This window comes from Maniola hyperantus, chromosome 20 (genome assembly GCF_902806685.2).
Source record: "Maniola hyperantus chromosome 20, iAphHyp1.2, whole genome shotgun sequence".
NCBI lineage: Eukaryota > Metazoa > Arthropoda > Insecta > Lepidoptera > Nymphalidae > Maniola > Maniola hyperantus.
The window spans coordinates 6,223,175-6,250,699 of NC_048555.1; the positions used below are offsets into that span (position 1 = coordinate 6,223,175).

At 38.2% G+C, this 27,525-nt stretch overlaps 5 protein-coding genes across 6 annotated transcripts in view; 2 read left to right on the top strand and 3 right to left on the bottom strand.

The window, feature by feature from the left end:
• Positions 1–2,906, top strand: part of LOC117992137 (RE1-silencing transcription factor) — a 35,480-nt gene extending 32,574 nt beyond the window's left edge. Inside the window, 4 exon segments of the mRNA XM_069505292.1 lie at positions 686–900; positions 1,046–1,326; positions 1,641–1,865; positions 2,709–2,906. Coding sequence (XP_069361393.1) covers positions 686–900; positions 1,046–1,326; positions 1,641–1,865; positions 2,709–2,878 — 891 coding nt within the window. The 3' untranslated portion in view covers positions 2,879–2,906.
• A 389-nt stretch (positions 2,907–3,295) lies between these two features.
• Positions 3,296–5,394, bottom strand: mRpS9 (mitochondrial ribosomal protein S9). The gene has a single exon (XM_034979771.2). It carries the CDS (start codon positions 5,228–5,230, stop codon positions 4,004–4,006), a length of 1,227 nt encoding a protein of 408 aa, XP_034835662.1. The 5' UTR covers positions 5,231–5,394; the 3' UTR covers positions 3,296–4,003.
• Positions 5,395–7,830: 2,436 nt separating this feature from the next.
• On the bottom strand, positions 7,831–18,783 carry LOC117992107 (solute carrier family 35 member F5). 2 transcript variants are annotated; one of them, XM_034979766.2, is made up of 11 exons: positions 18,317–18,783; positions 18,098–18,232; positions 17,518–17,583; positions 16,666–16,725; positions 16,004–16,096; positions 14,293–14,445; positions 13,441–13,623; positions 12,358–12,505; positions 11,165–11,324; positions 10,880–11,086; positions 7,831–10,489 (listed from the first exon to the last, which is right to left on the bottom strand). In XM_034979766.2, exons 1-11 carry the CDS (start codon positions 18,470–18,472, stop codon positions 10,420–10,422), a joined length of 1,431 nt encoding a protein of 476 aa, XP_034835657.1. In that variant the 5' UTR covers positions 18,473–18,783; the 3' UTR covers positions 7,831–10,419. The 2 variants fall into 2 exon arrangements, with proteins under 2 accessions (XP_034835657.1, XP_034835658.1); XM_034979767.2 differs by lacking the exon at positions 16,666–16,725.
• Positions 18,784–19,276: 493 nt separating this feature from the next.
• On the top strand, positions 19,277–21,170 carry AIMP3 (aaRS-interacting multifunctional protein 3). The gene is made up of 4 exons (XM_034979791.2): positions 19,277–19,450; positions 19,524–19,712; positions 20,177–20,272; positions 20,644–21,170. The coding sequence occupies exons 1-4, from the start codon at positions 19,379–19,381 to the stop codon at positions 20,791–20,793; spliced, it is 507 nt and encodes a 168-aa protein (XP_034835682.1). The 5' UTR covers positions 19,277–19,378; the 3' UTR covers positions 20,794–21,170.
• Positions 21,171–22,870: 1,700 nt separating this feature from the next.
• LOC117992138 (uncharacterized) lies at positions 22,871–26,104 on the bottom strand. The gene is made up of 4 exons (XM_034979815.2): positions 25,651–26,104; positions 24,557–24,592; positions 23,732–23,858; positions 22,871–23,137 (listed from the first exon to the last, which is right to left on the bottom strand). The coding sequence occupies exons 1-4, from the start codon at positions 26,083–26,085 to the stop codon at positions 23,034–23,036; spliced, it is 702 nt and encodes a 233-aa protein (XP_034835706.2). The 5' UTR covers positions 26,086–26,104; the 3' UTR covers positions 22,871–23,033.
• Between the last annotated feature and the right edge of the window lie 1,421 nt (positions 26,105–27,525).

Sequence of the window (27,525 nt, forward strand, 5' to 3'; positions counted from 1 at the left end):
TTTTAGGGTTCCGTACCCTAAAAATAAGGTTAACGTTAATAAAATAACGGAACCCTTATAGGATCACTTTGTTGTCTGTCTGTCTGTCAAGAAACCTACAGGGTACTTCCCGTTGACCTAGAATCATGAAATTTGGCAGGTAGGTAGATCTTATAGCTGACATTTGGAGAAAAATCGGAAAACCGTGGGTTTAGGGTTAGATCACACAAAAAAATTAAATTGTGGTCATGAACTAATAATTAGTTTTTTCAACTTTCGAAGTGATATAACTACCTATATCAAGTGGGGTATCATATGAAAGGTCTTCATCTGTACATTCTAAAACACATTTTTATTTATTTTTATGCATCATAGTTTTTGAATTATTGTGCAAAATGTCGAAAAATTACTACTGTAGTACGGAACCCTCATTGCGCGAGCCTGACTCGCACTTGGCCGGTTTTTTTATAAAGCATTCAAGCTATTTACAATTAGCGACCCGCCCTGGCTTCGCACGGTCACTCACGGCCTATGTCGAATGAATAGGAAGAATGTAGCTTTCTACTGGTGAAAGAATTTTCAAAATCGCTTCAGTAGCTCCAGAAATTACTTCCTACAAACAAACATACAAACTTTACCTCTTTATAATATTAGTATAGATTAAAACGTATTGAATTACTTTAATTAAATGATGTTTATTTTGTAGGTTTTAGATTTACAATCCAGATTCAAGTCTGACAAACGTTTTGTCTTGGATGAAAGGTTTGTTGAGGATTCAGAAAGTGAAAAGGATGACGGGCAAGTTGAAGAGGAGGTGGATTTAAATCAAGCCGACGAAAAATCTAAACAGTTGAATATATTGCAAGATTTACTTGGTGTTACAATTAAATCAAAATCTACTGATACTTCAAACAAAACTAAGTAAGTTAAATAATCCACAAGAAATTCTGTAATGTTTATAACTCCTTCATTATTATAAAGATTTAATAGTTCCTAAGTTTCCTAAGTTCCTAGTTAAAAAAATCCTTCCTTAACTCTATTTACATCAAAAATATTATATTTTTAGAACAAAACTGGGAATGCTACGTTTCGATCCCAACCAACCTGAGCATGCCAAGTATTTAGTCCCCGTAACTGCAGAAGAACATACAAAAAAATCGAAAAAGAAAAAATCTAACGACAGTAAAGATGAAGACATTCAAAAAGAGCCAGAGCATGTCGTGGAAAAAGTAGAAGTGTCTAAGGAACAATTTTACAAAATAAGCGACAGTCTAAAGGAAACCATGACTCAGCCAACCACATTTAGCTTGAGGAGCTTATTTACAAAAGATGATGACCAACAAACAGGTATTTTTTTTTCTTTCTGAACTAGTTGTTCATCATCATCATCATGATCAACTCATCGCCGGTTCACTACAGAGCACGAGTCTCCCAGAGTGAGGAGGGTTTTGGGCATTAGTCTACCACGCTAGCCAAGTGCGGATCGGCAGAATTCGCACACCTCTGAGAACATGGCGAACTCGCAGGCAGGCAGGTTTCCTCACGATGTTTTCCATGACTTAAAACGCACATAACTCCGAAAATTTAGAGGTGCATTTTTTTGATCTTGAACCTGCATCGTGATATGTTCGTCAGTCAAATGTATGTTTGTTTCTACACAGGTGTAACTGAAGATGTTAATTATATCCCCCTACCAATTAAAAAAGATACCAAAATTAAAAATCCCATGGAACCCAGTGAAAAAAACCCGTTTGTGTATGATTCATCTGAATCTGAAAATGAGGAAGATAGTACCAATAACATGAAACCTGCACCAGAGACTAATGAAATCAAAACAGTGTGGAGAGAAAAATTGTTTTTTTCGAAAAGTGATCATCGGTTAAAAGGTACCTATATTAGGCATGTGTTTTTGATGATTCGGTTTTGCGCCTGCTGCGCGATTGCGGGAGAATGACAGCTACAATAGCACGATCGCAATCATCACTGATTGGTTAACGCTCGCTCACTATTGGCTACAGTGCATTGTTGCAACAAGAATCGCAAAAATTCAGCCAATCAGAACAATTGAGATTGTAATAATGATTGATGCAGGTTTTAGACAATCGGCCTACTGTTCAACACCCTATCGGCATATCTGTCACCAGCAATTTAGCATTCCAATGCAATCACAGTATTACCACACTCCACAGATTTAGTTATCTACCATGGAGAAGGATACACGTAAATCGAGTGGGACAAGGACAACGCTTTACATAGTACTAATATCTACTCGTGTGGTACTAGTAGGCTTACAGTTACGGTGTGGCCGCAGGGGGAGTGAGTGTTCCTTTACGAAATATCTTTGGTATCAAATATAAACAGCTTGTGTATTTAATAAACTGTCCTATCCCTTCCAACTTAGTCACACATGTATAGCTTGAAGCAGTTGATATTTGCACAACACACATACTGCTTAAGTAGTCTTTGCCAACTGCCACAATTCAACTAAACTAACTAAATTGCTTGGCAGCATGGTTTTGTCGGTAGGGTGGCCTACTACTACTAGCTAGCCACCAAGCCATGGCCGTAGCCTCCCACCGGACAGATAGGTTGGTTGTCATAGATGCCACTTAGGTTCCTACATAATTATACTGTGAAAACCTATTTTCCTGAGGTATTTAGTTTTAAGTTTTATTAATTTGTCAAGCTGTTGCATTAAAATAAATAATGTTGTAATAATTGTTTTACAGATGGGTTGATGTTCTTTGGAAAGCCTTATCAATATGAAGGTCAAAAGGAGAGAAGGGAATTAAAATCACTAATGAAAAAGAGAATTTACAATAAAGAGAGGAAGAATACAATATTCCAGAAAAAAATTGGTGGAAAGAAGACTATGAGAAAGAAGTTTAGAAATAATTGACTTTGACAATAAAATACTATATATTTTTGTACATAGTTTTATTTTTATCTAAAGGTCGAATACTGAACCTACATAACAGTGCTCCATTTACTTAAGTGGCTGTGTTTTGACCATAGAGCAGAAACAAAGAGGAGTTGGCCTAAGCAACTGTGCACTGTGATTTTCAACTAGGTCCTGACGTCATCACTGTGGGCGGGGCCTTAGTTAGTATGCTGTCTGCGTTCGTCAGGTTCACATATATTGAGACTCGTATTATCGGTGTGTTTTCGCGTTTTTAAGAACAAAAGGATGAAGTGTTGTGTTTTATCGTGTCAAAGTTATTCAGACAGACGTTCTGATGCTATGAATGGTATCACATTTCATTTGTAAGTAATTTTATACGTAATTATTAAAATAGTTCTAGATTATTGACATCTAGTGTGAGATAGCTGAACTATGTAGTGACATCAATATATCGATGTTAGGTCGCTAAGCGAGTAGTTTTGCTACTAACCCGCAGATGGAAAATTGAGAAGTGGGCGGCGTTCCACAACCCCTCACCCCGCAAAATGTCACTCGATATTTCATAGGGAAATCTTAATACAACATCTCCTCTTTGTTTCTGCTCTATGATTTTGACGGTTCTGTACCGCAACAGGAAAAAAGGAACCCTTATAGGAACACTCCATTATCTGTCTGTCTGTCAAGAAAACCTATAGTTGGCCTACATAAAATTTGGCAGGTAGGTAGATATAGCACAAGTAGAGGAAAAAATCCGAAAGCCGTGAATTTGTGGTTACATATTATTATCACAAGAAAAAAAATTTTTTTTTTTGGTAAATTATTGGTATTTTCAACTTTCAAAGTAAAGATTACTATATCAAGTGGGGCATCATATGAAAGGGCAATCTGAAACATTTCTATTTATTTTTATGCATAATGGTTTTAGATTTATCGAGCAAAATGTCGAAAAAATACGACTGGTACAGAACCCTCGGTGCGCAAGTCTGACTCGCACTTAGCCGGTTTTTTGGCCATTATTAATTGTTGTTTGGACAAAATGTCAAAAATCAAACAATATCAATGTAATACAAGTTCAGTATTAGACAGTAAGCAGAGTTACAATTTTAGAGATTACAATGCAGTTTATCTTTTTTTCCATGTAGGCTTCTTCCTTGCACCTGGTTGGCCAGGCTTCTTACGTTCACGTCTCCTGTGGTCTCTTGTTAGCAAGCCAGCAACTTGCATGGCTTCTAACATACTTTTATCCACAAAGCTGCGCAGACCCCAAGCGATTCCCCATCTTATAGCTCCAGATTGACCAGAAGGACCACCGCCCTCTACATTGGCTACCACATCAACTTTATCTTGCATCCCAGTAAATATTAAGGGGAATATGACTTGCTCTCTAGGTTGTATATCCTCAAAATATGTCAAATCTTTTCCATTAATAGTTATCTTGCCTGTGCCTGGTGATTTGATTGTTACATCACCCCTCGCCTTCTTCCGGAGGCATTCATAGGTGGTTACAAAGGCACAACCGTTTTCATCATAGCTCGGTTTAGGGATTTCTAAAGCAAATCTCTGAGTGGAAAGTGGTTTTCTGAATTTTTCTATAAAATCCTTACATCTATACGAGTATGGTAGGGAAACTAGCCTCTCCATGACCAATTTAAAGTTATCGTATTCCAAATCATTTATACCCTCTACTAAAATCTGTTCCAGTTGCTCTTTGGTCAACCAATCACTAGAACCTAAATTAAGACTTGCGTTTGGATCTGGTATTTCTTTCTTCCGAATAACCTTGTCTTCAAATTTGTACAACAATTGTATATTTTCAGCTGCATCATACAACAGTTTGAAGAAGTTAGGCTTTCCTGTGTAAAATAAAAAGTGATGTGGGCGGCCGGCTTCGTCAAATTCCGCAGCTTTTCTAGCAGGAAACACTTCCTCTGGTGGCTTCATCAGCGGGCGCGCGGCGGAGTCGTAAATACCACTCGGGAATAAATATTCAATAGCACGATCTACATCTTTTTGGGTGAACATTTCCGGGTCTTCTCCCATCATGTTTGCGAGATGTCTTTTGCCAATATTGTACTCAAACTGTTGCCTTTTCATGAATTCATCGTGCTCCTTTGCTCTCTCTAGATATGCCTTCATAGCTTTGCTCACCTTCTTCTTCTTGTTCAGGGTCTCCCAGTCCGTAAAGCTATTGTATATATTATCCTTAGACGAGGTTGCTTTTGTGCTGTACGAAATATTTTCTATAGATTTTTTAACCAAGGAACTTGTACATCCCAAAGTGTGTATGGGCAAGACGTATTTTGTGGAAAATCTTATCACCAGCGACATTTTATTTTGAAATAAATACATTTTCAACCATAGCTTTTGTTTGATTTTGGTATCGTATGTTTGCTTGTATAAAGTAGGTATGTTTGGAAAAAATCAAAATAACCTAAAATTAGGTACCGACCAGAAAAAAAAAGCTAAAAGCTAAAAGGTGGCTAAAAGTAACAACCAACCTATATAAACAAACAAAGACACTGAGTAGGTACCTACTGCTGACAGTTTGACATTCATCCAAGACTATAACTAAGTCTGGCCCATAGAGGTGGCACAGATAGTGGTAATCATTCATCCAAAGTTCTGGCCATAGATTATCTACTATATACCTACTAGAGATAGATGTGCGACTCTAGATTTATTTTTCAAAGTTACGCGTGTGCTCACATCTAGAGGGCACTAAAAGCGCGCTAGGCGTGCGAGAGCGCGAAAATTTAAATGCTATTTAAATGTACTTTACTAGAATATTTTATATTTTCGAACATGTTTTAAAAAAACATCAATAATTCCATTAACGTTTGTTTAAAACATGTTTAAAAATATATATTACAAGACTGACTCTTTAAGATACTAAATTATAAAACACTATAGAAATAAGAAGGTTTTAAGGGTTTGTAAAATATTTTATTTTCATAAATTCGTAACTAGGTACATAAAATACATACCCAAATTCAAGACCCACGAGATTCTGAAATAGGTAACGCTCAAATCCAAAATTTTTGGTTATTTACTTTTCATAACTTTCATATTACTACCATAACTAGTGTATTTCAACGATCTTCAAACTGGTGATTGCAAATTTGATAATTCGTAACTATAATATATTATTTCATTATCAGTCTTGCTTTCTAAATGTTGTCCTACTATCTCTTTTCATTGTTTAAATGGTTTCAAGGAGAGGAGTAGCCAGGTTTTGGAAAGCCATGCAAACATCTGAAAAAGTAATAACATAAAATATGCATTAGTCTATACTTACTTATTGTACTTAATTAGTTGATAGCTGATAGGTACCTATAATATAAAAATAACTTAGTCAATAAAGTTCAAAACAAATGTTGTAAGTACATTTAATTACAAAACAAAAAATTTACAGAATTAGTAGTTAATAATCCATAGCAATATGATAAATGCAAAAGTGTGTCAACCTGTCTGTATGCTAGCTTTTTACAGTAAATTTGTGTAACCGTTTATGATGAAAGTTAGTACAGAGATAACTTGCATCCAGGTAAGGACATAGGCTTCTTTTGTCACGGAAAACTCAAACAGTTCCCATGGGATTCCCAAAAACCCTAAATCCACGTAGACAAAGTGGTGGTCATCATCTGTTTGGTACAGAGATAGCTTGCATCAGACGGTTGTAACTTGTAGGCCACATTTATCCCGGAAAATTGGACTTCTCACGGGATTTCTAAAATAGTTTTTTCGAGCGGACGAAATCGCAGGAACTATATACCTAGTATCATGATAAAATACCTAATGTGCTAATGGTGCCTTAATGGTGCATAGAGTTTGACTCATTGAAGTAATTTTGAGTTAGATTACGAGTAAGCTGATTTTATACTTACCGAATTAGTCACATCCAGACACACATCGAGATCTCCGTGGCATTTTTCTGCACAAATATATTCACAGAATAATCATTTCACAAAGCAAAAACAAGTCCGTAATCCGTAGCCGTGGTCAATCGTTCAGGCATAAATCGAGTCACTAAATCAATCCTTAGAATATAGTTATCGAGGTGGTGAAAGGAAATACAGACTACAGAGTCCTGTTATTAAAGCAGGGTCAGATAAATTTAACAGAAATATAAATATTTACTACAGCACACGAAAACATGAAAACTTGGTTATAATTTATTAATGTCATTAAAATTACACCAATGTGCCCGCCATCTATTAACGTCTTTTGTAAACTGTTCTCTATTTGTTTAGCCGTGCTCGCGCTTAGATGGCACCACAAGCGATTTTCAATTTGCGATTTTTTAATGTTCTAGAGTTGCACCCCTATGAGTTCTGGCCGAAAGGAAAAGCGCGGCAAATTCAAAATTTAATAAGGCAGCGACTAGCGAGGCCGTGTCCGTACACGATTGTAATAATGGTTGGTGCAGTTTTACCGCAATCGAGCAGCTGGTTCTTTATGTTGTCGCCGGAGGCCACTGCTGCGGAGAAGAGAGGAGCGGAGCTGTGCAAATATTAACCAATAGGATTGCATAAAACTCCCGCTCGCTTCAGAGGACCAGGATTTGCGGACTAGTTTAAAAAACCATACATATTATAACGCGGAGCGAGGAAGTGGATATTTTGCGTAGAACTAACCAATTACCCGGCGCCAATTCTGCTCTGCATCGCTACAAAGCTCTGCAGCAGTGGACAGGCAGCCTAACCTGAGGTAGGTAATATGGAGTGTAGAAACTGTAAGTATTCTAAACAAAAAATAGACAAATGTGGCTAATTCCGTTGTACACAATCTCTAAACTAAACTAAAATGGCACGTCTAAATCTATTGCTATCCTTTCATAATGTTGCTTGCGGGAAAAGGATAGCACTAGATTTAGCCCCGTTAATTTAGCTTAGTTTAGAAATTGTGTACAAGAGAATCGGCCCCAATGTGCTGTTCTTATAGATTTTTATTATTTTCCTTACTTTTATCTTAAATATAAAATCTATTGCTATAAGTGAATCCATTCAACAAGCAAACCTTTATCATAAAGTATCTACACAATACTGTGTCAAAAATAATTACTTACAGTACGCGGCAGAAAGTAATGTACATCGGCCATTAGAATGATATTTCGGCTTTGTAGAGCGTTGTCTCTATCACTCATATCAATATGACGTTTTGACGGTCTCAACGACAGAGAAACTGCTCTACAAATCTGCTTTCTCCTTCTAAAGGTCGATGTACATTACTTTCTGCCGCGTCGTACTGTACATACATTTGTTTCTATAAGTAATAGGTAGGATTATGTTATTTAATAGGTAGTTAACGACTGAGACAATGCTCAACAAATCTGCTATCTCCTTCTAAAGGTCGATGTACCTACAATAATTCCTGCTGGGTACTGTACTTTACTATCCCTTGTTTTGCCTATTGTAAAATATTTTCAGAAGTTACAATATTTTTCGTTTAGGCAGACCGAAGTTTCAGACGTCGCCCGCGTGGATTTATGTTTTTTAAAAATCCCGTGTTTGATTTTCCGGGATAATAAGGATGTCAATTTCCAGGTCGCAAACTACCTCTGTAGGTACTAAACTAATTAAACGGATGGGCCTTAAGAATCCCATGGGAACTCCTTGCTCCCTTCCCCGGGATGTTAACTAGCTAACTCTGTACCAAATTTGATCAAAACCGGTTAAAATTTTGGGCCGTGAAAAGCTAGCAGGCAGAGAGACAGCCAGACACACTTTCGCATTTATAATATTACTATGGATTACATATTTTATACAAAGGTCTTATATATACTACAGTGGTCGTATTTTTAATACGGTTTTAGTTTAGATGGAACTCACTTAACATCAAGTGAATCGCTTGCTCGTTTACTCGCTATTTACTTAAATAGATAAATGCTCACTATACTTACAATAATCGTTAAACGCTACAAGGAATACTGTACAGGATATTTATGAAAATGCATGCGTCTCTTTTCTTCTTATATCTGACGCATATAATCATATTATTGAACTTGGTCATTATCACAATCGCAATACGGTATTTGACAAGTATTCAAATCGGTAACTTTTTATGAAACGTCAAATCGCGCGCTTACTGGAATGTGACGTCATCATAATAACGTACTTTTTTAGTTTAATCGATAATTTTAAATGGTTATTACTAGAGACCGGATTATATGCATTTGCATATTTGCATATGCATTTGCATATTTTAGCCATTCTCAGCGGTAATAGCATATTTTACCTAAGATCTAGTTATGATGCAAACTTTCGTGCATATTTCAAGAATTTTTCATGCATATTTGGATGCATATAACAAGCTTTTTATGTTGCATATAATCCGGTATCTAGTTATTACACTTAAAACGAACAGAGGAAGTGGATTTTACGTATTTTGGAAGACCCTCTATAATCACTGAGAAATAATTTATTTTTGATATATGTAGTCAAATACCATATTGTAATTGTCTGAATATTTTCTTGTTGTTACAGCTGTGTCGTTTAGCCCATAGAGGAAGGGTTGACCAATTAGAAGCGCATGCGATTGTCACATTGTTGCAATCAAAGCTTGGTGCTAGAGCTACTCATTCATTTTAGAGCGAATCCAGATTACATAACATGTTATAATTTTTGTGTTGCACATCGCGCACAGTGGTTATCATCTATATATAACATCGCAACATAACAATTAACAAGTCTGTTCACATTGAAATATATTGTTATATAACATGTCTACAACTATCCATTGGACCGGTTGATAAGTGTATGGACATGATAACATTGTTATATTATAACTTTTTAAAAGTGTATACAGATCATTATAACACCTTTGCCGCATAGCACATTCATAGTGTTTAACATTGTTATATAAAATAAGTCCACACTACCGAAACCTGTTATGATACCGTTTTGTATTATGTTCCATAGTCTGAATACACCGTAACATGTCCGTCAAGTAGTGTGGATCCCAGTGGCGTAAATGCTGTGCAGTATTACCACTTTTATAAGCTACGCCGATGTACCTGCGCAGAAACCTTATTTTGGAATGAGCGCGTCCATCCGCTATTGGCTGTTGCCTATGTGCCATGTTTTGTACGAATTATGAGCTAGATAGCACGAGTCTTTTGTTCTTGTGTTTAAAATGTTAACGTCAAGCAATAAGCTGTGTATTTTATTGGTGTACATCCGGTTTTAGTTGTCATCAGGTTGCGCTTTTCTGCGCAAACAAATTTTGTCGATGTGACTTATACATGTGGTAGTACAGAGTTAACTAGAGTGACTAGTGAGTAGACTCTCGGTTTGATGCTAAATCGACGATCGATGACAAATATTAGGCTATGAGTGACGTAAAATAAAAGAAAAATAGGCGATTCATAGGCTAGCACGCCTGCCAGTGACGTCGAAGCCTCGACGTTTTGTTACAAGTTCCCTAACCGTCGTGAACTGTGGTAGTACTGTACACATATAGACTAGGAGTAAAAGGTGTGTTCACACTAAACCCCGTGCTTTTCACACTAGAAGCGAAGCCAAAACGCGACTCGATATGGGTTACGTCGGCTCGTCTGACGACATCAGCGCCTCCGATTGCTCGTCCAACTCGGATATATTTCTGATGGCCCTGTGAAAGGTTACCCAGGTTTAACAAATGTGTACATTTAGCACGTAGTTCACCCACCCCGGCTTCACATAGAGGAATTTCGAAGAATCCTTTCTTAGTTGAGGGTCTCTATTATAGAGAAATACTACATCATGCACAATTCAAGTTTCTAGACGCAGTGACCTGAGCTGTACTTTGATGTCTGTCAGTCAGTATTGTAAGTATTTATAGGTATGTAGAAGACAAAATAGCAGGCAGGGCACAAATGGATTCAGCGAGTCAATCTGTGTCTGGCATCTGCTAGTATGGAGACCCCCGGTCGTGAAAGGCTTAATTTCTTACAATAAAGTTAACACCCTGCCGGCGCCGCGTTACGCCTTCTTGCAGCGTAGATAAGTGGTATAAACTCACGTGAACCCGTCCGCGGCGCGCAGTTTTGCAGTGAGCCAGGCGAGGGGCTCGGGCATGGCGGAGGTGAGCCAGCCCGCGGCCGCTAGGATGCAGGCGGCGGTGCGCCACGTGCTGCCGGCGCCGCGCCACGCCTCCGCGCACGCGCTCAGCGGCAGCGTCAGCGCCAGCGTCGCCGTGGCTGTCTGCGATGATGTCAACCAACGACCCCTGGCATTCAAAGCACTACGCTTGAAGCGATTCATGGTGTGAGGTGATGCTGAGTTAATTTCGCATTGGTGGACATACCACAGCCATAGAGATTCGATCAATAGCGGTCCTATAGCGCCATCCAGCAGCAGCCAACTCCACAGGCGAGGCGAGGGTAGTTCGGCTTTCTCGACGCCGCCCAGCGCTAGCAGGCCGCCGAACGCCCAGGCCAGGCATCCGCAAGCGCAGCCCACGACACCTGGAACCATTACATTGGCGCCAATGACTTTCAGATATGAGGGATTCAAGACAGAAAGAAGTATTGAATTGTCGTATTTTGCCTATTTCCACAGTATTATGTCTCACGGAGTCTTGCTGTGGGGTAAAGCGGCAGATATTGGGAAAATATTCGTATTACAAAAAAGGGCAATACGTGCAATTTATAACTTAAAATCGCGCGATTTCCTACGAGAGATATTTAAGGAAATAGGTATTCTTACAGTAGCTTCCCAATATATTTACAATAATATAATTTTTGTACGACAAAACATTCACAGTTACAAAAAAATCAGTGATCTATCTATCCCATGATAGGCAAACTAGAAACAAAAATGAGCTAGCTACTCCTGCGCTCCGCCTCTGGAAGGTGCGAAAGTCATTTGTGGGAATGAGTGTAATATTTTATAATAAAATTCCACAAGCGATTTTAGACTTGCCTTTACACAAGTTTAAAAAATGTGTTAAAAGTATGCTCCTAAAAAAGCATATTATACAGTCGCAGACTATGTAAACGATAAAAAAGCTTGGATTTGACTCGCTCCAGCAATGCACGGGGCTGCAATGGCTTGTATAGTATGGTATAATAACATTGTAAATTGAAAAATTAAAAAGAGCAACCGCCGAGTTTCTTGCTGGTTCTTCTCGGTAGGAACGGCATTCCGAACCAGTGGTAAATTAAAACTACCTGACTATTCATAAGCACTTTTAAAAAGTTTACATGAATAAAAAAACATTCTATTCTATTCTTATTAATCACTACGTACCCATACTAAAAGTGTGTTTGTTTGTTGGGTTATTGGTTTGTCCTTCAATCAACGGTCGCAACGGAGGAACGGATCAACATAATTTTTTGCATGGGTATAGTTAATTAGTTACAGATCTGGGGTGTCATAGGCTACTTTTACCCCGGAAAATCAAAGAGTTCCCACTTTTAGGGATTTTTAGAAAACTACATTCATGCGGACGAAGTCGCGGGCATCAGCTAGTAGTAATATAAAATATTTGTTACATACCGACAAGCAAAAATGAGTTAATGCCATCTCCTTTTCTCATCTCTTGACGAAATATTATGAGATGTGCAGCATAACAGAGAGCCGATCCTAACGCTGCCAAAACAGCCGTCCAGTTGCTTTGGTGACTTTCAGTTACTCCTAATACCACCTAAGGAAAGACAAACTTATTGAGCGTTTACCTAAAGCCGCTTATGGGCAGATTACACCTACCGAGTAGTGAAGCGAGACAGTAAAAAGTCACTCGGCCGAGACAGTGCTGTGGCTGAGAAATTGCGGCGAAATTGCACTCGTTAGTGTTTATATACCAACCGAGTCGGACGAGGACACTGACTCGCCACTGTACTCGGTAGGTGTAATCTGCCCATTACGCGCGTACGAACATGGACATCGCGATCACGAACAAATTCAATTGTTACGAACATGGACATACAGTGTTCGATGTTCGGTAGTGGTACGCACATGCAAAAAATCATGCAACGCAACTTTGTTCGTATTTGCGTACGCAGCTTAATGGCAGCCGCCGACTGTTAGGAGGGAAATCAAACTGCATTTTTCGTTCACACTATGCTGACAATTCGATGTTGCTACGTAGCCAATCTATAGTCCGCGACATGTCGAGATGGCAATCGAGGGAAGAGGAGGGGGGACGCCCCGCACACCCCTACGTCACCTGCGTTCGGCGTTCCCTCCCCAATTGCCATTGTCGCGTACTATAGGTTCACGATGCGTACGTAGTGGCGTAGTATAATAATATAATCAGTCGTCGTCCGTCAAGAGTGAGCAACCACGCATAGCGTAATTGCGTATTGTCGGTTTGGTGTGAACGTTAAGTTATATTTACGGAAAAGTTACCTTTAGTAGATATTTGCGCTTGATCTATTCTAATGGTAGATAGATCAAACGAACGAACACATCTATCTATCGACACTCTATCAAATTGTCTTCAGGTAAACAGGTCCTAATTGTTTGTACAACAAATAATTTGCAGTGTGGGGATAGAATGAGCAGTTTGGTCGCTAGGCCTGAATCTCCTTAAAAACAATAGTATTTGTAAACATCAATTTTTCTCTTTCTAATACTTACCAGACCAGCTGTCGTGAGCAGGATTGCAACAAATTTGGAGAGTGAGAATCGATCGTACGGGACTTGGGCGAATATCGCTCCGATGGACAGAGCGAACGCTCCCGTTACAGACGTGTACAGCGTAGCTGAGCATGTGGTCGTGTGTAGCAGGCTTAACCGATATAGGTAGTTTGATACGAACCACTGTAATAGTAATAAAATATATCACAATAAATCCATTCCTTGTCTTGGAGCACATCAACTATAATGGATAAAAAGAATAAGAATTATTTTCCAGCATATACCTCTTGATATTTTGATTCAATCCATACTAATATTATAAATGCCAAAGTGTGTCTGTTTGTCTGTCTGTCTGTCTGCTAGCTTTTCACGGCCCAACAGTTCAACAGATTTTAATGAAATTTAATACAGAGTTAGCTTTCATCCCGGGGAAGGACATAGGCAATTTTTTATCCCGGAAAATTAAAGAGTTCCCACGTGATTTTACAAAAACCTAAATCCACGCGGACGAAGTCGCGGGCATCATCTAGTTATATATAGTTTTGATGAGTTAATAAATAATGTAGAAAAAATTGTTATGTATCCAAAAGTACCTACTCTCAAAATAGAACCTAAAACGGTTACTCTGGTTTTCCTACGGACCTCTTCATTTCTGATTTTCAGATCTGGGCGCGTTTGGAACCCTCGTAGCTTTAATTTTAAGTTTAGGTAATTAATTATCACCATTACATCATCTTACAAATCAAAAAGTGTACAATAGTACGTATTTTGAATAAATTATTTGACTTTGACTTGATCACATAGAGAAACTCCAAGCATATAGCTCTCTTCATCACCTTTATACCTACTCACCGGTAAAGAGAACACGAGCGCAAGTTTGAGATGCCGACGGGTGGCGGCAGCGGCGGCGCGGCGCTGCGCGTACTCCGTGGCGCGCATCGACGCCGACCACGACAGGCGCGCCAGCAGCGCTTCGCCCGCCATCGCCGCCGACATCACCCGCACCTAGCCGCGACAAAAAACGTACAGTTCAAACACTCTTTTAAGAAAGATCGTGTTACTATACACGATCTGTACGCGGCCAAAAGTGATGAACATCGATCTTTAGAAGGAGACAGCAGATTTGTAGAGCACTGTCTCGGTCGTTGAAACCGACAAAGCGTCATTTGGGTATGAGTGACAGAGACAACGCTCTACAAAGGTGGAATGTCATTCTAAAGGCCGATGTCCATCACTTTCGGCCGCGTACTGCATAAGATTTTACGTCTCACCAACGTTGCTAGAATTCGAGAGTCGAAACACAATAACGTCAAAGTAAAATGAACCTAAAACGCCCTGAATTAAAGTAAAAAATTCATTGCCACTGTTTTTAATTTAGCAACGTTTCCGCTTGGAGCGCTGGCTGTAGTAGTGTGTAGACAAACTTGAGCTTTAAAGCAAGGCAGTTAAGGTCCAGTTTACTATGAGGCGGAAGTGTGGACACTCGAATACTATCAACGTTGGTGAGACATAAAATCTCGTACTAAGCGTACTGTCTTAAAATAGGGTTTATACCTATAAGCCGACCGAAATATCTGCGAACGAACGACGACGAATACGGGCGAGTAGCGGGGAAGCGCGAGGGGAAGCGCGAGGGGAAGCGCATTCCAGCGAGGTTCGTTGATATTTCCGCTAGGTAGTACTACCACTACCGCAGGAACCTACTAAGATATGCGTGATGCCTATAGTAGGTAATTAAAGTTAATTAGGGTTGTTAAACTTATTATCAGCCTCAAAATAGGGTTACATTACAACTTATTGCTAACCAAACAGTTAGGTACATAATATCAGAATGTATTGATTAGGTATTTATTATTGAGTAGATAAGAACAATACAAATATTGCTTGATTATATTATTGTTTTGTTCTTTATAATATGTATATTGTGTGTAGATTGTAGGTACACGCCATTTTATCTTTAATATCAAAATAATGAGGCAGACATGATTAAATTAATTGCCTTCGAAAAGTTTATTGCTTCTTAAAGAGTAATCCTACTTAATTAAGTATACCTATACTAATATTTACTTAGTAGATAATGTCATATTGAAGAAATCTTTGAAAAATATGTTACCTACTAGTATTTGCCTGAGCATTCTTATGTGTCAACTTAGGTTTTAACACTTTAATACCACTAATAATATCACCATTAATAAATCAGTCAAGTGTGAGTCGGACTCGCACACCCAGAGTTCCATTCCATCTAAAAAGAAATAAACCTTTTTTTTTTTTTAATTTTCATGGCAGCCATTTTTAATTTTTATTATTTGCTGTTAATAGAATTAGGTACACAATAATATATAAGTATTATTATTATTATTAGGTACGTAATAGGTGGGTACTAGGTAGAGAGTTTATATTTTCAGATTTAAACTCTCTACGCTCACAAGAATGAGATACAGCTCACTAAGACGGACGGACAGATGTATGGATAGACGGACGGCGGAGGCTTAGTAATAGGGTCCCATTGACAACCTTTGGGCATGGAACCCTAGAAATAATGCAGGTGTTGCTACATAAATACCTCAGCCACTTTGTTAAAGCGCACAGCTCTGGGCGTCGCGTCATCGCTGTCTGTCGTCTCCCCAGCTCGGACAGGGATAAAGGTAGAATCACCCTAAAAATATACAGAAATTGTCAACATTGTATATGAAAAAAAAAAACATTTTTAAGGAAAAAAGGCTGGACAATTGATAAATAACAGTTAGATTATAAAAGCAAACAATACATAGAGTATGAAAATAAGTAAGTATATTTCTTAATTTTTTTTATATTATATCATTTATATTAATTATGATGCAGAATGTTAACACTGTCCAGGCATTGTTTATTTTTCGTAAGAGCCAGAGAGTAGTAATTTTTGAAAACCTCATCCTTTGCATACAAATTAATAATGTCAAACCAATATAAAATACATGCTTAATAAATAGTACGTGAACAGGTCGAGATGGCAATCAGGGAAGGAACATCCCCGCGCTAACCCGGCGCGGGTGACGTGCAGGTGTGTGGGGTATGCTCCCGCCTCATACCCTGATTGCCATCTCAACCTGTCGCGGAGTATAGTTATTATTATACCAGTGAAATAACATACTTCCTCCCAGTGAAACTATTATTGAAATATTAGCTGCAGATTTTAATATAATTATGAATGTATGGTTATTTCAATTAAAAAAAATTCTTATGTACCAGATCACGTGCTGTTTGGGCTCCTATTTGGGTTGAGTAACCCCCCTGACTTGTAGTTTCCTAAAATATTTAATGTACATAAAATGGCAGTCTATTATAATCTGACATGCGAATATAATATGCAATATAATATATTATTCCATGCATATGGCATTTTTATTTAAGCACATATTATTATAGGTTATTGATTGATTTCTTTTAATTTTTCTTTCGTAAAGAGTATAATAATTAAAAAAAATTGTATAATTAGACAATTACACAAAAATATCATAAGTAGTTTTAATTAAAATGAAATCATATAAATAGTAACATAATATATCTATGGTGAAAATCAATAGGTACAATATAAAATACTATAATATAATATGTTAGAAAAATTGAAGCTTCAATAAACAGTCACTTTCTATTTCTATGTTAATTGAAGACTATTAAATAATGACTATTAAGTACCTATCATTTAAATAAGCAAAATGTGATCTCAATTTTTTTTCTTTTTCACTCTTTGGGCTTTATAACTAGCTGTTGCTTACGACTTTGTCCGCGTGGATTTAGGTTTTTGAAAATCCTGTGGAAACGTTGCTCCGGTGCGACGTGATTGAAGGACAACGCTTCCACAACCACAGGATTTTCAAAAACCTAAATCCACACGGACAAAGTCGTAGGCAACAGCTAGTTAATAATAATTATATTATGTAGCCATTTATCAGTGAAGGTGTTTTCACAGAATTGGATCATTAGTTTCAGAGATTCCCTCCTACATACAAACTAACAAATTTAGATAATTAAGGCTCATTATTATCAGCACCTATTAAATCTTTATGGTAGTTTTGTAGTTACAATTTAGTTACTTACCAAACTGTTGTTAGCTTCTGTGTAAAAGTTTTCATCATCTGTTTCTGCGGTTGGTTCTGTTAGTTGCTGAAAGGAAAATTATATGTTATCTGCAATCATTTCTAACACAACAAGTAACAAATACTATACAGTGAATTGGAGGGTAAAATGGCAGTTTCATCTCTCAACAACATGCAATACAGTTTGGATTTTCCAAGATCAAAAGTGGTCTATATCCAATTCTGGGATGAAAGCTACCTATGTACCAATAAAATTTATCAAATGGATAGACCTGACAATGTAACAGACAGAAAGATAGGATAGACAGACACACTTTCACATTTATTATGTTAGTTAGATTTGAATTAAATAATGAACTTTAAGGCATAATGACTTAATAATCATGATTGAGTTTCAAATGATTTGCACGAGAATATCCAGGATAAAAAGTATCCTATGTCTACCTCCAAAATGTGAAGATTCATTCAGTAGTTGAGTCATAAAAAGGTTAAGCACGACATCCTTGCACATTTCAAATATATAAAGCATTTAATTATAACTTTGAATAAGGAAATGTTGGTACAAAATGTGTATATCTTACTGTATAGTCTGCAGGCTGGCATGGATCTCTTGTAGGTGGTGTGAAGCATAATACTAGTAGATACACAAATAGCAGTGAACTTCTTACATATGTCACTAGGAAGGGTCTTTCTAATTTTTTTTCTATATAAATATACTGAAAAAAATATTAAGAACCACAATGAATAAGATACCTATTCAGAGCATTTTTCAACTGTTTCAAAAGTTTGTTTTGATGTACCTTTGTTAGTTCCGATGAGACCACCCACAGCACACTAACAAGAAATAAAATAAATAGTCCAAAGGCAAATTTCCTCTTACTAAAGTTCTGCACATCATCTTTAGGGCTTTTGTTATTTGATGTCACTCGGAAATAGTTATGGCATAAGGTCAACATCAAGAATACGTGTTAGTATGCTGAATAAATGAAGCTAGGGCTAACTTGTGTCCATTTAGATAGCTATGAATGTTTATCGAAAGTGGTCTGGAGAGAATAGCTTTTAATATTTATTCATCTATATTATAATCCATACACTTGGAATTACCGAAATAATAATTATTCTACAGTTTAAGTGTACTAAATCAAAACTGCGGTTGTGAGAATTTTAGCAAGAATTTTTAATAGCTAGATTGTTTATATAAATTCACCGATAAAATTGATAAAATCCAAAATCCACTAAAAATCCAATAGCCTTGACATTGCAGACAACTTGCAGACATTGTCAAATGTCAAATTAATTTCATCGTGAACACTTTTTTTAAAAACTTGTTTTACGGCACTGGGTTCTAGTCTTTTTGAGCCTATCCATAAACACTTGACAGCATTGACAGCGAAAAAAGCAGAAAGAAAAAAAAGAAACCGGCCGAGAGGGCCGAATCATAGAGATAGTCACGAATTTTTTTTTTGTGTGTTGTTTCGGATTGACTATGCTGCGTAGGCCCTACTGGCCGCTACAGCGTCACCGGGGGGGTTGGCGAGCGCGAAGCTCCGCCTGGGGATCAACAGATAGTCACGAAGCCGAAACCCTGTTTTTATAGTTATGCTGAAAATATGTAGTGTTGTCTCTTACACACATACGAAATTTTCAATAAGCTTGAGCTAATTTCCGATCCACTATTTTCTATAGGACATTCGGGCAACTCTATATATCTCTATGGTCAAAACACAAACTTATCATATGTATCATCACAGAGTACATTTGTGTATTATTATGTCAAATAAATGTCAACCCAATAAATAACCTAAAAAATTCAAAAAATTTATGAAAAATTTATTGTTTTAATTAACTTGTTTAATTTAATAATGGATGTAGTTAAATTAGTTGGCAAATATTTAAATATACCTGTGGGTACAGTGTGTTACAACACCGACAAAGTAACGTTCCTTGTCAAGTCTTCGAATAATAAAAAAAATTACACACATTTCTGTAAAAAATATTTTTTTACAGGTTCTAACAACAGTCCTAGATAAAGAGAATATTGAAGGGTTCGCTACCATCATATTACGGCTAGCGACTAAGAGTGGGGTCTCCATGACTAATGTGCAAACTTTATTGAGTTATCAATGGTTAGAACACTTATCTATGTATGCAAACCAAGCGCACGCTAACCCAACGTTTGCCAAAACCTTTCTCCAGGTATTTGGTATTTTTACTACTTTCGTTTATAACTAGAATACCTTCTTCTTTTAGAGAGTAAAACCGCCCATTGCAGCACATAGGTCTACATCTTACCTATATTTTGCTTTAAAATACTTAGAAAGTGCTGACCATATTTCACCAAAGTCCTACAGAATATGAGTAAAACTAGTGAATTTATTCTTATTAATAAAATAATATGTTTTTGAGTCCTGACATCTTGAGAGTCTTAAAAGAGATACTATAACCGTTAGTTTTAATGAATAAAATCTTTTAGATTATATAATGTTATTGGACAAACATTTGAAAAACTCGAAGCACTTATGGATATATGATCAGCAAAAACTGCTTAAATAATAATAATAATCACTATTAATTATGGTCTCAAAGGTTGTTCATTAAGACAATATAAACCACATTTAATTATGTGATTGTACTGTCACTATATTTTATTGGTATTACAGGGATTAAATAAAGGTTTACAGAAAAACACATTTCTAACTGGGAATCATTTGACAATAACTGATATTGCAGCATATTACACAATATATCCTATGATGGTAAGTAAAATTTTGCAGTAACTTCTGATTTTTTATTAAAAATCTGTTAGTCCATGGATTTAGGTTTTTAAGTATGGTGATTTGGGAATTTACATTTTCTAAATTGTCTGGTCTGGTAGAAGGCTTTGGCTGTGGCTAGTTACCTCACCATCAAAGTGGTGCCGCTTGACGGTTTAGCGAATTAGTGTTCTGGTATGATGCTGTGTGGAAACCTATCAGTGAGTGGGTTTATTGAAACTGTCATACCCCTTACAAGTTAGCCCGCTTCCAACTTAGACTGCATCATCATTTACTACCATCAGGTGAGATAGCAGGGCTAACTTGTATCAGAATTTAAAAAAGAAATGTACAGATTAGAGTTTTATTTTCAGGAACGCCTCACAATTTTGGAGCAGGAATCTCTAGTGCATGTATGCAGGTGGATGAAACACTTACAGTCCAAGCCAAAACTATGTGGAAACAAGCCTCCACTATCATTAAACACATTAAACTTATCAATCCTAGCTCCAGCCGTGCATTAAAGCGAACTGCCCATTAATTGCCCATTATTTTAATGCTAGTAAACATACTAAGGTTCAAGGCACATTGCGGCTGAATCGAAGCAATGCGCATAACCATACAATTATTTTAATAATACACATATATTAGCATAACTAAAAATTGGTGTTAATATTAGGAATGTGCGTTTTCTATATTTTTAGTTTGTTAAATTTTTTCGTCCCAAAAATCCCTAGATTTCAGATTATCGTTCACAGTACCGTTACCGCGTGCACGCGCATTCCTGTTTATTGAAGCGCGTAATTTAGCGCGCGTGTAATCGTGTATGCCAAAACGAATGTGCCTTGAGCATTTATTAATTTGCACTGGAATTGAAAATAAGAAGACTTCTTTTATCCAAGTATGCTGTTTTATTTTAACAAATGTACGGATTTAAGATTAAAGCATTGTCACTATTTTATGTACTAGTGACCTATGTTGTAAGTAAACATAGTAATACCTAATGTACCTATTTGTATCTAATTAACTATCCTTGATACATTGTACCAAAATTGTTCCGTCCGTGAAGGATTTTTATATAGGTACCTAGGAGAGTTTTAATAAGAACAAACTATAATGAATAATGATAATGACATTATTCAAAAACTTTTTTAAACTTAGTATTTTTATAAAAACTTTTCGGTGCCTGTAGCCTCTTGTCTAGTCTAGACAAGTACCTAACTACCTAGGTAGGTAAATATAAATATGTAATCCATCCATTGTTCTGAGATGTAATCTATGTATTCAGTAGGTACCCACTTCCTATAAGAATAATAAAACTGAAACAAGTAACTTTAAAAGGTAGAACTCCAGTCAAATTAGTGTTTTTATCAACAACAAAAAACTTGGTTAAAGCCACGTATAGCACAAGTTTATTGCTCTAGAACTGGTTTTGATTGCTATCAGTGTGTGGTCTAGGTGAGAGCAGGAGCGGGTACTGTCAGCGATAGAGGGAAGAGTATGTAGGTAATCACTAATCACTCCGGATAGAGTAGGTAGTATTCGTCTGCGCGTCTTTGTAATTTCATAAAAGTGCAGGCGCTACACTATCCCGAAAGTGGAGTAAGGCGCCCGCCCGCGCCATCTCCACGGACGAGAGAATCACGACGATTGTCTCGCTGTGTGTGAAATTTTTTTTTTTTTTTTTATTCGTTATAGGCGCACGCTTGACCACGATCACACCTGATAGGAAGTGATGATGTGGCCTATATAAGACGGGACGCGTTTGCCTAGAAGGTGCCTATTCACTCTTGTTTTAATGATACAATTGACAGGAAACACTGATCTAGGAAGAGTATTCCAGACCCTAGCCATGCGTATAAGGAATGATGATGCAAAGCGTTTCGTACGCGAAGATGGAATGTTGACGACATAGGAGTGGAAACTCGCCCGGTGTCTTGCGGTACGGTGGTAGAAAGGTGAGGGAGGGACAAGATCGAACAGCTCCTGAGCACACTCTCCGAAATATATCCTGTAGAATACCGATACGAAACTCTATACAAACGCTATGATCCAATCTCCACAGGGCGATACGACGACTCTCGCGACGATACCGTCGTCGAGTCTCGCGGTGCGATATACCGGCAAGCGCGACGTGCTTCCAGCACAGTTAAGAGGCGCAACGAGGCGTTGCTGTCACGTCACGCGGCAATCCGTTGCGCCAGTGGACGTCTATCGGTTGACGATGATGATGATGATGAATAATTTTATTATGACTCGCACCTACACCTAATATAACTATCGCAGTACGTATGAACTTAATAACAATTAATTAATAATTTATTACCAAACAGAAATAAAAATTCACAATAGGTTCCTTATTTCAGGCATCGAAAACCGTACCCCCTTGGGATAGAGAGCCTTTACCGAAGCAGTTGTATCCTCACGAGCTGAAAGATGTCGACCTCAGCAAGCCAGTCATTTATTTTCCACAACCATTCTCTTTTCCGGGATATCCAGTTATTTTGTACTTATAGTAGGTATTACGAATAGATACTTAATAACAAATTCGATAAGAAGATATAAACTATTATGTAATTGTATTACAGATTTTATTCTGTCTTTCATGTTTACCTAATAGTAGGTCTACAAAATCTAAACTAAGATGAAATAAATATAAACATTTTTATTTTATAAGGAAAACGTTTTAGATTTTTGCTTTTTGATTTTTGTTTTTTTTTTTTAATCGGCAAAATTACAATCATTTTTTCAAACGTGTCAACTGTCAAGTACTCGTATGTTGGGTCGCATTCGTTTTTCTCTCGGAAAATCGGAGCATGAGGCATCTTTCTAATTTGTTTGAATAATAGCAGCCGTTGTCTTCAGATTCTGAAATAAAAGTTACGTCTTAAATCGTTAATTCGTTAAATATAATGATATTTCGGTTTTGTAAGCGTTGTCTCTGTTACTTATACCTATGTGACGTTTTGTCGGGCTCAACGACAGATACAATGCTCTACAAATTCGCTATCTCTTTCTAAAGGTTGATGTACATTATTTTCTGCCGCGTACTGTACAATGTTTTACCTCTTCCAAGTTAGCCCGATTCCATCTTAGACTACATCATCACTTTACCACAAGGTGATATCACAGTCAAGGGCTAACTTGTTACGGAATCAGCTAGTATATACTAGCTATTATATACTAGGTATAAAAATGCTTTAAAAATCTAAATATATAAAAGGAAAAGGTGACTGACTGACTGACTGATCTATCAACGCACAGCTCAAACTACTGGACGGATCGGACTGAAATTTGGCATGCAGATAGCTATTATGATGTAGGCATCCGCTAAGAAAGGATTTTTGAAAATTCAACCACTAATGGGATGAAATAGGGGTTTGAAATTTATGTAGGTAGTCCACGCGGCCGAAGTCGCGAGCATAAGCTAGTTGATTATAAGTAAGTAGGCAGATATTCTACCAGATTGCAGTTCCTGAAAACAAGCGTGAATCTGGTCCTTCAACAAGGTTCTCGATTGTTGCGATGCCACCGATGATTGTACCTTGTTCCACAGTTCCGCTTCTCGGGGGATACCCCTCGGATCCACCTGTGGAATTTCCATAATTGCTCATAAAACTCAAAGCATAAAGGCCATTGCGGATTAGTTATATCCGCACCGCTTCTGTACAATAAAGGAAGGCGTCCACTTGAGACGGTTTGGGCCGCAACGCAATAGGTAGGTAGGTAGGTTTTAGGTAGTAGGTAGGTATGGCGAGCATTTTGTGTGTTAGTCGACGCAGTTTAGCAGGCGATTTTTGCGTGTGCTATACAGCACGGTACCGCCTCCATAGTCGACAGGTGACCGCTAACACCCGTCACACAGCTTGCAGTAGTTACAGCCATGGGCGAGGTTATATATAGCTCACAGTCCACTCTTTTACAACTTATTTAACTAATCCATGTCGAATTGAAAAGTTGAAGCGCTGTGACAAGTGAACAGCGTTTTTGAAGCGATCTGTGAGACGACGGACGTTCTTCCACGAACGTACAAGTGCGCGCATTATGGGTTGGTAGGTACGGCCAACGCGCAACGGCCAGTATAATCGCTGCAGCCACGGCCTTGTGGCCTGGTCGCCTAATGAGCGCTAGGTATTATTTGTCTTGTTTTTGTAAAAAGTATTATAAACTCCTATAGGTACTTAAAGTGTTATTGAATAATGACAAGTAGTTTGCTGTGTCGGAGCGGTGCGGTTACAGAGTGATGACCTTTACACGTGTTTATTAATGAGCAAAAACCCTTCTTACCACTTGTAAGTTGGCGAACACACATTGGCTGAGGCACTGAAACAAAATTGTACTTTTTGTAGATACAAGCTTTGTTTAAGTACCTACCTACCGACATGGTAAATTATATACTTAACTACCCAATTATCTAAACGTATGGTTAGTTTAACGGCGAAGAAAACATCACGAGGAAACCTGCATGCCTGAGAATTGTCCATAATGTCCCAAAGATGTGTCAAGTCTGCCAATCCGCACTTGGCCAGCATGTTGGACTATGGCCAAACCCTTCTCATACTGAGAGGAGACTCATGCTCTGTAGTGTGAGCCGGCTATGGGTTGACCATGACATGATGATGATGATGACAAATATATGTATGTTTCGCAGGGATATCGTAAAACACGGGATTTGGTCATATCCCTTAGGGATATGGACCCCTCCGGCGTTCGTGCTGGCCAGCTCTGACCCCCGACCTCTGATTATGAGGCAGACGTTTGAATTGGTAATGGTCCTGATAAGAAAGTTCAGTTCAGAGCGCAACATGGAGAGTCGCGAAGTCACACTCGCTTAAAGTAGAGATAGAGATAGCCATACTTAGATTATACCTAAGTACTTGGTAAGTGACTAATAACAAAAGAGGAGATTCCTTATTAGGAAAACAGGGTAAGCTATCTACCTACACATTTTACGAGCCGCGAAACTGAATTGTCAATGGGCTGGGCACGGGCTCATGGTAAGAGTCGATAAATGATATTTACTCGAATGGCAACTCTACATTGGAAAATTCAGCGTTGGTAGACTTTCCACACCTTGACGCGTTTATAGAATTTGCGTAGATAGTTATTTTCGGGGTTAGTACCTATTAGGATTTCCAAGAACTGGATTAGGTTCAACTTCTTTCCACCAAATAAGCGGGTTCCGTAATCCTAACTAGTATATAAGTCCCGCAAATTACTATTGCGCTGGAAGCATGTCTCATTAAAATCGAAATGACGTCATTTTGACGTCAGCCGAAATAAAAATATACCATCAGCTCGAAATTTCAGTCTAGTGCTGACGTCACTAAAATGGCGCCCACGCGAATTAGCAATTTGCGGGACTTATAACGGCTACATACCTCATTATTATCCTTACTTATAAGCGGTTCGTGTCTTTTAATCCTTGCAGAATTTGTGTAGGTAGCTGGGTTAGTATTAGAATTTCCAAGGGCCGGACGAGGTATTGTATTGACGAACTTCTCTCCACTGTCTCCAGCTCCGTAGTCAGAGTACTCACTATTGGACCCATTTAAAACATACATCTTCGTATTAGTGTTACGTCTTTCGTGGTTATATTGGTTCATCTCTTGCTTGCTGTTAGCGTCTATACGCGGGGATGGATCGTTTACAGTGTCGCTGGTTCGACGTTGACGCGCATTTTTGTCAGCCTTAACATCTACGTGACAATTTCGTAAGGCAACCGCAATGTCTTCTTCCAACAAATGTATATTTCCATCGCTCGAACACGATATTAAGACCGGCAGTGTGAAAAGAAGTATTATCATTGACACCATATCTCTGACGATAGTAATGTGATCTGTGGCATGCGAGGTTTTAAATTGGGAGTGCGCAGGATGTATGGTCATTATGGCTGACAGGTTACCGGCAGGATAGCATGATTTGCAGTGGATTTAATTAGTCAATTATTAAGTCACTGCATCTGTATTCATGTTGTTGATGCATTAGCTATTTTGTGTGGTTGGATTGATTGATGGATATATAGGTTAACTACTTATACTTACCTATTCTATTATGTGCTTATTTTTTATTGAATGTAAACCTAATGATTATACAGTAGGTATACTTACCTAACCATTGATTTATAATACTTACCTTGTAAGGTCGACGGTTCAAACCCCGCCCGTTGCACTAATTGTCGTACCTACTCCTAACACAAGCTTGACGCTTAGTTGGAGAGGAAAGGGGAGTATTAGTCATTTAACATGGCTAATATTCTTGATTAAAAAAAAAATTATAAACCAATATAGTAGGTACCTATTGTTACCATCTGAATACGTCTCGTGAATATCTGTGGAAGGCAATGGTCACGGGTTTAATTAGATAGACCTACCTATACTACGCGACAGGGTGAGATGGCAATCGGGGTGGGAACGCCCCGCACACCCGACATATTATTCTTCCCAATAAATTGATATCTTACCATAGTTCGCGACAGGTTGAGATAGCAATCGGGGTATGAGGCGGGGGGACGCCTCCAGTGGCGTACAGGTCATAGAGGCATAAATGCACTGCTTACCCCAGTTGTATATTTTTCATTATGACCTGCCAGTAAACAGGTTCCTACCTAACTAATGCCTACCCTGGCTTCAAATCCTGTGCACGCCACTGGACGCCTCGCATACCCGCCCACACCGGGTAAGTACGGGGGCTGTGCGGGTGTGCGAGGCGTTCCGTCCCCGATTGCCATACCGACATTTCATGAATGCCTAAATAAAAAATTAGGTAGAATGTAACTGTTGATTTCACTCAGTAGTCGGGCTCTTCTCAGTAGAATTGCTTACCGAATCGGTGGTACTCTTGAGTCGCTACTTACCTAGCACCACAAATTGACCTACATGAATTAAGATATAATTGTCATTGAATATTAACTACATCGTGAGGAAACCTGCACACCTGACAGTTCTCCATAATAATGTTCTCAAAAGGTGTGTGAAGTCAACCAATGCGCACTAGCCAGTGCGGTAGACTATTGCTAAATCCCTTCTCATTCTGAGAGGTGACCCAGTGCTCTGTAGTGAGCCGGGCGGCGGCGGTGGGTTGGGTTCGTCATGAATACCTATTAGACTCGAGTTTCATCCACATTCCTCATCCTCACACAGTCACTCGAATGACATCCTACTTTTAAAGAATCAGTACCCTTATCAAGCATAAAATATGCGAAAGTGTGTTTGTTGGTTTGTCCTTCAACCACGTCACAACGGTGCAACGGATTG

Coding starts and splice junctions, on each gene's coding strand:
- mRpS9 (XM_034979771.2), bottom strand. CDS start 5,230: ATGTATTTATTTCAAAATAAAATGTCGCTGGTGATAAGATTTTCCACA.
- LOC117992107 (XM_034979766.2), bottom strand. CDS start 18,472: ATGTTGACCTTATGCCATAACTATTTCCGAGTGACATCAAATAACAAA. Junction 11,325..12,357: donor TAACTCATTTTTGCTTGTCG/GTATGTAACAAA, acceptor TAATGGTTCCAG/GTGTCGTGGGCTGCGCTTGC. Junction 11,087..11,164: donor ATCGAATCTCTATGGCTGTG/GTATGTCCACCA, acceptor TTTGAATGCCAG/GGGTCGTTGGTTGACATCAT.
- AIMP3 (XM_034979791.2), top strand. CDS start 19,379: ATGGATGTAGTTAAATTAGTTGGCAAATATTTAAATATACCTGTGGGT. Junction 19,451..19,523: donor TGTGTTACAACACCGACAAA/GTAACGTTCCTT, acceptor ATTTTTTTACAG/GTTCTAACAACAGTCCTAGA. Junction 20,273..20,643: donor ACACAATATATCCTATGATG/GTAAGTAAAATT, acceptor TTTTATTTTCAG/GAACGCCTCACAATTTTGGA.
- LOC117992138 (XM_034979815.2), bottom strand. CDS start 26,085: ATGGTGTCAATGATAATACTTCTTTTCACACTGCCGGTCTTAATATCG. Junction 23,859..24,556: donor TGTTCGCCAACTTACAAGTG/GTAAGAAGGGTT, acceptor GAAATTCCACAG/GTGGATCCGAGGGGTATCCC. Junction 23,138..23,731: donor TTTTCAGGAACTGCAATCTG/GTAGAATATCTG, acceptor CTTTTATTTCAG/AATCTGAAGACAACGGCTGC.